This window comes from Daldinia childiae (genome assembly GCF_008694065.1).
Source record: "Daldinia childiae strain JS-1345 chromosome Unknown Scaffold3, whole genome shotgun sequence".
NCBI lineage: Eukaryota > Fungi > Ascomycota > Sordariomycetes > Xylariales > Hypoxylaceae > Daldinia > Daldinia childiae.
The window spans coordinates 120,271-132,044 of NW_022984644.1; the positions used below are offsets into that span (position 1 = coordinate 120,271).

General features: G+C 46.2%; 1 protein-coding gene across 1 annotated transcript; it reads left to right on the forward strand.

The window, feature by feature from the left end:
* Positions 1-8,902: 8,902 nt before the first annotated feature.
* On the forward strand, positions 8,903-11,004 carry GL218_02803 (Sulfate adenylyltransferase; the record flags this gene model as incomplete). Its single annotated transcript, XM_033579338.1, has 5 exons — positions 8,903-9,071; positions 9,261-9,288; positions 9,346-9,528; positions 9,594-9,742; positions 9,809-11,004. 5 exons carry the CDS (start codon positions 8,903-8,905, stop codon positions 11,002-11,004), a joined length of 1,725 nt encoding a protein of 574 aa, XP_033437082.1.
* Positions 11,005-11,774: the final 770 nt, after the last annotated feature.

Consider the following 11,774-nt stretch of genomic DNA (forward strand, 5'->3'; position numbering starts at 1 on the left):
GGTTGCACAAAAGATGCACCAGACCGACGCCTCCGAGATTAAGTGCATCGAAGATCCGGCACAGCAATGCATAACCGGCCTGCATCTTGGTAAGACTTTGACTAAGTCTTGAAGTAAGTAATTTGTGTTATTCGTTACCATTCCGGGGGCAAAGCAACAGACGAGAATTAGTAAGCTCGTGAAGCCTTAGGGATTTCAGTTAAACGAATTAGAAGATTCAATGAGCACTGTGCACCAGGCACTAGGCACTCGGAACTACATATGTAGTGTGTCTGTGGCTCAGGTCCATGTATCACAGATAAATCGGTACTGTAATTCGGAACTAGTGACCACACTTCACTAAACTAACTATACCTATCTATCTTTATGTGTATCTGGATGTCATCTATTACTGGAACGTTTGAACACAGGGTCCTACTTAGGGTAGATAGACATATTCCCAGTTTTTTAAATATCCGCTGGAGCGCTTGTTTTATGTCTCATGTTGTAAGTAAGTAGAAGGGATTTTGCACGTGCTGTCCCAACTTCCGACCACTTGTCTCAGAACATGGTGCATGGAAAACTACACAATCTCGATTAATCTATACGAAACACGTCAATACCACGGGAACTATGTCTGATTTTCTAGAACAGCTCTAGTTCTACTCCGGGGGAAGAACCTTTGCGGGTTTGCTCCACACACTAGCAAAGGGATTTCACGGGAATTGATGCAGTGAGGCTTTCTAGATGTAGTACACACCGATCTGTGCGGGATGAGAAATTGTTAACGTTATCCAATATGATGTACCTAATCTACGTAGCCGTTATTATAGTCTTATAGCTACATGCTATGCTAGATAAATGAGATATCCAAGATGAAAATCTCTCGAGGGTAGGTAATGACGGAAAGGTTTTTTTAGCTGTACTCGTCTCATGCAGTATTAGACAGGAATGACTTTGGGGACCTCTAATGGGTAATTTATGCAACGGTTAGGTGCGTTTGGCACCTACCACTTGTCAAGGCTCTCTGCAGCTTTATGCATACGACCTCGTTTAGTCCCCAAGTATCGTGTAGCCACCACAGGAAGTGATCTTACCTAGGTATCTACCCTTTTGGCGAGATTCTTGGAGAGCCATAGCTTTTGAGTTCAATTTTCCATATTACAATCTTGAGGGATCTTGGTTGCTCGACATATGTCACATTAGCTTCTTACCGAACTGGTGTGAATTGTATGAGGTAATATTACACGGTGTTACTACTACTTAAACAAGGATTAACATGCCACAGGGGCGACACAGTGCTCACTACTTAATCCCGTAATGCTCATAGTTTTTTAAACTGGGAGTCCAAATAAGTTGAAATTCTGTAAGGGGAAAGGGGAAAGGGTCCCAGAGAGACTTTGTAGCGATATCGTATGTCTAGAACTTGAGGTTCCTGTGGCGTCGTTAAATTAAAACGTCTTAGAAGACATGTAGCGTTCCCGATTCAAACGAGCTTTTTCATGTCTCTATCTTCTCGGCTACCTTCCAAGAGACATATTCGGAATGGGCTACCTCTTTGATCAACGTAATCATCAATGCAATAGATGGTCAAAATATATCTAGAGATGTTAAGCTGTGAGGTTTGACAGAACTGCAAAGTGCCTGTTCTTAGTCTTTAAATGATACCTTGTGTTGCATCTTCTAAGATTTTACAAATATATTACGAACTAGGACAGGTTTACTAGTAATATTTGAAGATATCAGAACCCATCACATAGTCTTCGAGATACACATACACACATTTATTCAGGACGTTCCTAAACGGGTTTCGATGTGTACATTTTGGAGAATGGGATAAGATGTGCTTCCTGCTCCGTGCCGAGCGGCGAGTGCGAGAGGGCACGGAGCATAAACCAGATTCCGTAACCTACTTTGATTCCGCCATCCTCGTATGATGAAGAAGGCTTCTGACAGACGGCCAAACACGTAATATACTTCAATACTTCGTATAGTTTAGGTACATCTTAATACCTAAAAGTGGGGTTGTTACCGTTCCTCTCGGTAGAAACCAGAGGCTGTCTCGACTTAATCTCTCTCGATGGTGCCGTTCCTTCCCTCGAAAGAAGTACTAACAAGCACTAACGGCCCACGTCTAGGTATCAACGGCATCGACACGTCGGCTAGTCCTTCTACTATACTCTTTATCTTAACCTTGTTCTTTCCCTCTATAACTTAGTTCCTTCTCTCTCAACTGGATTTATCTGCTCAGTTATCTACCGATATCATCCGTTCACATCCGTCCCAGTCGTTTCCTTCCTTCCGCCAACTTTGTCTTCTCTGGGTAAAGGAATACAATTCACAAAACACATTCATTATTCATTCCCCCCCCCCCCCCTTCCCACCTTTCCGCAGCTACCATCTTCTTAGTCCCTCTATATCACTATTTAGTATTCCTTCGTTTGTTTCTTCTTCTCCTTCTGATTCTTTACTACAAACCGTCTACGCTCACTCTTGTTCCCGTCAAGTACTACGACGGCCCACACATATTTTAAAATATCTGTAGTATTTATCTCATAGATTCCGGGCTGTCATTAGACACCTGTTATATCTACCATCATGAGAGCCTTGACGCTCGCCGCTGACGTGGTGTCGGTGGTCCTTCTATTTGCAAGCCTTCCGGGTATTCAAGCAGTGTCTCAAGGGGATGAGATTGCTATTCAACATGATTCCTCATCCGATATAGACCCTCAGAAAATTGACTACGAATTGTTCGATGACCCTCAGCATGGTCCTAGCGGTGGATACAATTATCATACACCCACATATGGGGGATATGGATCTCCCCCCCCTTCCCCCTCCACCCCCAAGGCTTCTTCGTCAGGTTTAACCCAGCCCAGTCTCAGTACAAGTTCACCAAGTATTTCGGGATCTGGCCATGAGTCAGGGTTCGTTAATAGTTCGACTGTCTTGTCAGGTATTTACAGCTTTGTCTTAGTTTGGCAATATATGAGCTCACTTAGTCTTAGTTTCCTCAACTCCCGGCCCAGGAGGAGAATCTGTCTCCTCTGCTCCAGGATCATTATCCGTGACAAATACTTCCTCGTTTATGTCTACGTCTAGCATCTCTACTATAACAGGAGCCTCGCCGACTTCAACTATAGGGGAGATAAGCGGTTCGACTCTTACGTTTACTCGTCCTGAAGAGTCAAATTCTTTGACAACTTCAACTGGCAATTTCCCTCCCTCTAGCAACCCTACTTCGTTTCTTCCTACTGTATTTAGCTCTACTTTGGTATGTTATCATATCTTGAAACCCTTCTTCACAAGCATATAGGCGCTAGGGTATACATAAATGAGCGCAATAGGATAGGTTTACTATAGTATAGGACCTTACTAATGAGCATATCTATAGAGCGGTCTCTTGAACACTACAGTATCAAGCACAACTAGCAGTATCAGCATTAGTGGAGGCCCCGGGGGTCAAGGTAGTTCTTCAACCACAGTCCAGAGCAGTCTCTCTATTGTTAGCAATGGAGAAAATACGGGAGGCCAAATTACCGTCTCCGAAACGAGCACAGAAGAACCAGTTACGACTGTCACATTATCTTCCGGCATTTCGGTTACTACGACTATTATCGAGAATGGAACGACGTCTGGCACCTCTAGTATAGCCGCTATCACCGGAAGTGCTACAAGTACCCTAACACAACCGTCAAATGGACTCTCATCGGGTGCAGAGTCGCCCGGATCCACAGTCCCGCCAACCTCTAGTACAGAGTCAACGCAAAGCGTAGTACCTTCTGGATCGGAAGCTATCTCTTCAGGTACATCAGCAACAGCAAGTACGTCTTCGGCCGCCTCATCGGGTATTCCGTTTCCTTCAACCGGTGGGACTTCTGCCCCTTTTCTTACCTCGAACTCAACATTTAATACCAACCCTACAGGGTCTACCGCGTCTAAAAGTGGTTCGCAGTCAATTACTATATCTTCGGAACCTTTGGCAACGGGAAGCAGCGGTACACAAGTAAGCTTTACGGTTGGGACCATTAGCTCTCTCTCCAATGTGACTTTCTCCCAAACTGGATCCTCGAGTCAAGGTGGTCCTAGTGGTACTATAGGCACGGAGACTTTATCATCTAAGACTGTCTCTCCATCAGCAAGCTCTATAATTTCGAGTTCTTCGACGATGCCCCCATTTCCTGTCTCAAACGTGACGAACAGTAAAGGGCCTACAGCAGGAAGCTCCGGATTCTCTACCGCTAGCTCAAGTTTTGTTACCACGCTATTCCCAACAATCAGTTCTATATCATCAATATCCACAATATCGGGATCTAGTACGGAGATTAGTAGTGTTGTTGCGTCTGGAACTCTGACCGAAAGCGAGATATCTTCCACAACAACAGCGCCGTTCCCACTTTCCAATAGCAGTGTTATTACTAGGTCACGTAGCCAAACAATCACACCCACGGAAACAGGCGGGGAAATTAGTTCGGTCATAGTGCCAAATACCTCCTCTGCACCGTTCCCCCTGAGCAACTCGACTATAGGTACTACGGTCTCTTCTCCAGGGACTGTTTCTATCACCAGCTTAACCCCGAATTCTCCTACACTGAACTCGTCATCACCACTAACGCCTACCGGTGGCTCAACTATTCTACCATCGGGTGGATCCTCTCAGGGGATGTCCATAACCCCGCCTATTCAATCAAATATAACGGCTAGTACATCAAGTCCTGCTAATCCAACTCCCGGAACCGGTACTATGACAATTTCTAGCAGTCCTATATCTAGTACTTTATCTATTATCACCTCCGTAACAACGAAGTCAGCTCCATTTCCATTGACGAACTCGTCAATTACCTCTGTAAGCGGACCAACTGGGGGATCTCTCTCATCTTCAGGTACCCTACAACCTAGTTCACTACCCACAGTTGTGTCTACTGGATCGTCTATGCTTGAGTCAAGTGTCTCTAGCGAGGTAGCAAGTTTTGGATCATCTTCAACATTTCCTCCATTTCCTATTACAAACTCGACAGCGTCTCCTTTGGGCCCGACTGGCACTGCCTTCTCTAGCATAACGTCTAGTATATCCATTTCAGGTATTCAGTCCACTACTGCCATCTCCTCTAGGCCCTTATTCCCTTCATCCAACTTAACAAACGGTCCGAATGGTCAGACGATTCCTCTGACTAGCACGAGTTCAACAGGGACTGTTTCTGGGGAGATAAGTAGTGGGTTCAGCAATTCTGGTTCTGCCGCCTCTCAATCTCCGCCATGGCCCAATTCAACGATATCAGTGACTGGACATACAACCGAGACCATTAGCTCTCTTCTAAGTACGGGAATATCCTCGCAGACATCGTCTATATCTATAAGCGGTAATCAGACGGTACGGACTTCATCATCTGGTCAGCTTTCACCAAGTGGTTCTCAAACAATGCCCTTTCCCTTAACTAACTCGACATTACCAACTACGGGCCCTACAGGTGTCTCGAATTCAGGTACATTAATCCCACCTACTGGTTCCGTTAACCTTTCGTCGATTTCGAACCCTATCTCTACTGGATCTCCGTCTGGTAGTCCGATTGAACAGTCTACAGGAATTAGCAGCTCATCGGCGCCTTTCCCGCTATCAAATGCTACAACACCTACATTACGACCTACGGGCAGTCGAGTACCTACCGGCCCCGGCCCAATCTCTTTAAGTTCAACGCCCATACCAACAGGCCCCGTGACGAACTCGACCGTACTTTCTAGAAGTTATACCGGTGGAACTAGTAGTTTGACGAGCATCGTGCCCTCAGGAGCCTCAAATAGCGCTTCGGCACAGATTACTAGCTCACTTCCTCCTTTCCCTATGCCAAATTCGACAAATATTACAAGCAAACCAACAGGGCCATCGGGTACCATCTCAACGGGATCTCAAAGCCTATCAAGCAGCTCTCCTACGAGTTCTGTTAACTCATCTAACGAAACTCGTTCACTAACTATCACGCCTTTCATCACTAGTTCAAGTACGAGTTTAGCCAGCTTATCCACCCCTACGGCTTCAGGGCTGAGACCACCATTCCCCTTCTCGAACTCCACCAAAAGCTTAGGGCCAACTGCATCGTCCAACGGGCCATCAGGCCAGTCGGTTGGTCCGGGCTCGAGCTCAGCTGTCACGACTAGTACAGAGTCCTTCTCTAACACAGTTCACTCTGAAAGCGTATTTTCAACTACTCGCGGCTCAGCTTCGGGTACAGTGGTATCTACGCTTACATCTGGGGTATCGCCGTCAATGCCACCTTTTCCTTTGACGAATACCACGGCGCTTCCTAACCCGACTGCTCCATCAGGAGGAACTACCAATTCAGGAACCGAGTCCTTTACTATGCCAAGCTCTATCGAAAGTAACAGCGCTTTTAGCTCGTCCTCTGGAACATCAGAAACGTTACTTCCATCTTCAGTTTCAAATTCAACGATATCATCAGGTCCAACTGCCTCATCTAGTGCCATCCCTAATCAAACCATTACTAGAAGTGAGAGTGTTTTTGGAAGTACTTCCTCGATCCTCACCGCCAATGTGACTAGTTCCTTCACTAGAGTCCCAAGTTCTATTCCCTTCCCATTCTCAAATATGTCAACTTCCCATGTATTTCCGACAAGTGGCCCTACTGGACAGTCGATAGAGACCAATACCCAATCGACATCCCAAGAAAGCGTCCCTTCGAGCGCTGCCACTCCTAACCCAACAACTCAATCTACACCGCACTCTGCATCTCATGGTCCGTCAAATAGTAGTTTATCACTTGGGACAACTACAAGTCCACTACCTAGTTCAAGTGGCATCCCGGCCGTCCCATCCACAGAATCGGGGATTACTGGGTCCCTTACGGCATCATCAGGGGTCGTAAGCCAATCACCCGCCGGGAACAGTTCTACTACGTTTATGTCCTTGAACTCGACCACATCGGCTTCTTTACCATCGGGGGCGTCTACCACAGGAACAATTGCATCGAGTAGCCCAGGGGGGCAGAGCATTCCTCCTCAAATAACCTCATCTTCGCCATCAGGCTCTTATACTGCAACATCATCATCGGATACTTGTACCGAAGAACTTCCAACAACTCAAGAGCCTGACACAACCTGTACAGAAAGCGAAATCCCCCCTGCCACCATTGATACAACTTGCACCGATGATGGGTTTACTCAGCCGGGATCTATAGAAACCTTAACTTCATCAGCTACCTCATTTGCATCAGGTGCTGAGGGCGCGACGGGAACTCCTGTTCCCTGGCCGTCTTCGACCACGTCGTGTACTGATAGTTCATTATGTGAGTGGATATAAACTGTAGATGAATTTTGAATAACGATAACTGATTAGAATGATAGCAAATGCAACGTTATTCAGTAGCAGCGGTCATCCGACCACCTTTCAGACGTCAACGATTGCATCCATATCGGACCAGGTTTCTAATAGCAGTGTTATAATCGTAGGGTCGACCTCGGGAAATGTTACACCAGTAGAGACTTCATCTTCTATAACGATGATACCTCTTCCTACGCCGGATAGGGACCATTGGCACACTCCCCCGGCTGGCCCTACAACTATAGAAGTGGCGGCACGAGATATAACACATAGCAATGCGGCATCTGGATGGCGCCAATATGTTCATGATCTACTTTCAAAAGGTAACGGTAAGAAGGATGAGGATAATAAATTTGAGGATGAGGTTAAGACGTAAAGTGTTCAACCATGTCTGCGTCATTGTACCTTTCCGTTTCTTTTGTGTTGCAATGTCCAAAATATCTGAGGGGACATATCCTGGCAGTTTGCTTGATGTTGCAAGTTTGTATCACAGATGAGAACACATAACTACTATTTGCTTGTAAAACACGATGAATACTTGCAAGAAGGAGGAGGATAGTGAGAAAGGGTAATGAACAAAATTAGGGTGTAGGTAATTTTATCATGGCATATTGCTTCCTGAATAGGTACCAATTTGGCAGAGCCTAATTCTACCGTCTACTGTCTACCGTCTACCGGTTTACCAAAGATGTATATCGGAACATTATCTTTGAGCCTCTACAATTGCATAAGGCCGGGGCATTCGTGGAGAGAGGGAGGGAAGGAGGGGAGGAGGGGTAGACGGTATCGAAGTACCTCCGCAGTACCTCCGCAGCTGAAGAAAGCTAAGAGCCTAAGAGTCTTGGAGCCTTGGAGCCGCAGAAGGTCGCCATCTCTTCTTCATTCTACCTAACCTACCTAAGGTGATGTACATATTCAATTTACCCCAAGATTTGGTATATGTTCTCCGCGATCGACATGAGATACAACATTTGCTCTCATTTACACAATTACACAAATTAAGGCATCATCATGGTTACTGGGTCCCGAGAGCCGTGTTATCGGGCATGTTTTCGGTCTACTTGACTTCCCAATTCGTTCAAAAAGGCCGCGTCGGTCCAGTGACAAACGAGAACCGCTTGGTAGGCGACGGCTCTCGCTAGTCCTTGAGCACGTCATCAAGGCTAAATGCTATTCGATTCATTTTTTTTGCCCAGGTCTTAGTCTCCATCTCATAGGGTCCTCATAGGGTCCTCATAGGGTCGCTGCATAAGTTCTGCCCTGCAGAGACTGCATCTCTCTGCTACTAATTACGTAGCGTCAACGGCAACGGAATTAGCTCTAGTTTTTTTTTTTTTTTTTATCTGTAACCTAGCAAGTGGCTATGTCGGCTCTCGACTCTCCGTATTATCTTTTATCGTAGCACGTTTTAACATTGTTATATGTTCCATACGGGCATTGATTATCTATCCTCCCTTATTATCTGTTGCTCCCGGTCTTTTATCAAGAACTAAAGTCAAGAGTCAAGAGTCAAGAGTATCTGGCTCTCTTCTCCTTCTCTTACCTTTTCCTTACTATAATCTACATTTACCTAAGTTGTGTTCCGAGACAATGGCGAATCCTCCCCATGGCGGCGTCCTCAAGGACCTTATTGCCAGAGACTTTCCTAGACAAGCTCAGCTCGAGGCCGAAGCTGAAACTCTCCCCGCCATTACCCTGACCGAGAGACAGCTCTGTGATCTTGAATTGATCCTCAATGGCGGCTTCTCACCTCTGGAAGGTGTGTTTACTTATTACCATGTTTAATCTTTGACATCCGTGCTTCTCATTTTGTCTGGTGCTACATGGTTCAACCATACTTTTTTTTTAAAAAAAAAAAATCCACGCGTGCTATTGGACAGGGTAACGATTATTATACGAGAACCTGTGCTCTCGGAATGAAGCCAAGCTTACACAGATTTACGTCTAGGTTTCATGAACGAGGCCGATTATAAAGGGTATGTAACTACTAGGCTACATGAGTAACGAGACCAAGCGCTGACTGTCTTGCACAGTGTCGTAAAGGAGAATAGGCTAGCCGACGGCATTCTGTTCAGCATACCCATTACTCTGGATCTGTCTGACGAAACCATCAAGGAGGTTGGTCTAAAACCAGGTGTCCGAGTAACGCTACGCGATCTTCGTGACGACAGGAGTTTGGCCATTCTTACCGTAGACGATATCTACAAACCAGACAAGTACGGGAAACCTCTCCTTCGCCAAGTCTTGCGTAATCGACATTACTGACACATGAGCACAATAGGGTCCTCGAAGCTAAGGAAGTTTTCGGGAGCGATGATGAAGCGCATCCCGCTGTTAAATATCTCTTCAGAACTGCTGCCGATTTCTACGTCGGTGGTAAGGTAGAAGCTGTCAACCGTCTACAGCATTATGACTTTGTAGACCTCCGATGTAAGTCTAACCACAATAATCTAAAAACCATTATGCCATTAAAACTAATCCCGATCCTCGCGATAGACACTCCGGCCGAGCTCCGATTACACTTTGATAAGCTTGGTTGGAGCCGTGTTGTTGCTTTTCAGACAAGGAACCCTATGCACCGTGCTCACCGAGAGCTGACAGTCCGTGCTGCTCGTTCGCATCACGCAAATGTGCTCATTCATCCGGTGGTTGGCTTGACAAAACCCGGAGATATTGACCACTTCACACGAGTGCGAGTCTACAAGGCCCTCTTGCCAAGATATCCTAATGGCATGGCGGTCTTGGGTCTCCTCCCGTTGGCTATGCGAATGGGTGGCCCCCGCGAAGCTATCTGGCACGCCATTATCCGCAAGAATCACGGAGCAACTCACTTCATCGTTGGCCGTGACCACGCCGGTCCCGGAAAGAACAGCCAAGGTGTTGATTTCTATGGACCTTACGATGCCCAGTACGCTGTTGAGAAATACCGTGACGAACTAGGCATTGAGGTTGTGCCCTTCCAAATGATGACATATTTACCCGACAAGGACGAGTACGCGCCTATCGACGAAATCCCAAAGGATACTCGCACATTGAACATCTCCGGTACAGAACTGCGCTCGCGACTGAGGAGCGGCCGAGATATCCCCGAGTGGTTCTCATATCCTGAGGTCGTTAAGGTACTGCGCGAGTCGCATCCTCCGCGTGCTGCTCAGGGGTTTACTGTCTTCTTAACCGGCTACACAAACAGCGGTAAGGACCAGATCGCGAGAGCTCTTCAGGTTACCCTAAACCAACAGGGCGGTCGATCAGTGTCTATGCTACTTGGTGAGACTGTGCGCCACGAACTGTCGTCTGAACTGGGTTTTAGCAGAGAAGACCGCAGCACTAACATTGCTCGTATCGCATTTGTCGCTGGCGAGCTGACTAGGTCCGGTGCTGCTGTCATCGCCGCCCCTATTGCGCCCTTTGACAAAGACAGAGCAGCTGCTAAGGAAGCTGTTGAGAAATACGGTGACTTTTACCTTGTCCACGTCGCTACTCCTCTCGAGTACTGCGAGAAGACGGACAAGCGAGGCATCTACGCTAAGGCTCGTGCTGGTGAGATTAAGGGCTTCACAGGTGTTGACGACCCATATGAGGCTCCCTCTAAGGCCGATTTAGTAGTAGATGGCGAGAAGCAGACAGTGCGATCCATCGTGCACCAGATCGTCCTGATGCTGGAGAGCCGTGGCTTACTAGACCGCCTATAAATAGGATAAGTTTATATGGAATTTTCTAGGCTCTTAAAAGGACATTTATGAAGGAATAAAGGAAGACTTGGATAGACTTACGATTAACGTACCAGGTCATATATTACGAATATTTATGGTATCTAAAACACACATATACATATATAGAACCGTATACTACCGATGAGGGGCGTAAGCGGCACTCAGGTAAACTCAACTCGAGTTTGGAGAAATCCTTAAGCACTATTGAAGCAAATAAAGCAAATAAATAAACAGATTTTTGCTATGACGATCTCCGATTAGGTTATTCAATGTTATGCCAGATCTCTCTACCTATATATAGATATATATAGATATGCATTAAATAAAACAAATTATTAGAAAGTCGAGGTCTGTGGGATATAGCGACCCCACCTTAAGCATGCTACTCATCGAATCACAGGCAGCTGCGTAGCGTGTAAAAAGACTCCAATAGCCGCCGTCACCTTCCCTTGCACATCTTTTGGGAACATTTGGAACATTGGAACATGCAATGTGCCTTGTGCCTTGTGCTGCTTTCACCACTTTTTCTTTCCATCTACATGTAATGTTTTTCCAATTTTTTTTGCCAACGAACGCATTGCATAAATCCCTAGATTCCTAATTAAGACCACTCAAGCATTGAATTCATTCGTCCTTACCCTGAACCCTCTCCAATCGAGGACCCTCTGCACCCTTCGAATAAGTTCGACGACCCTCCCTCGTCAAATCGAATTAGCGGTTGGGCCCGGTCGGGCTCGTATGGTCCGCCA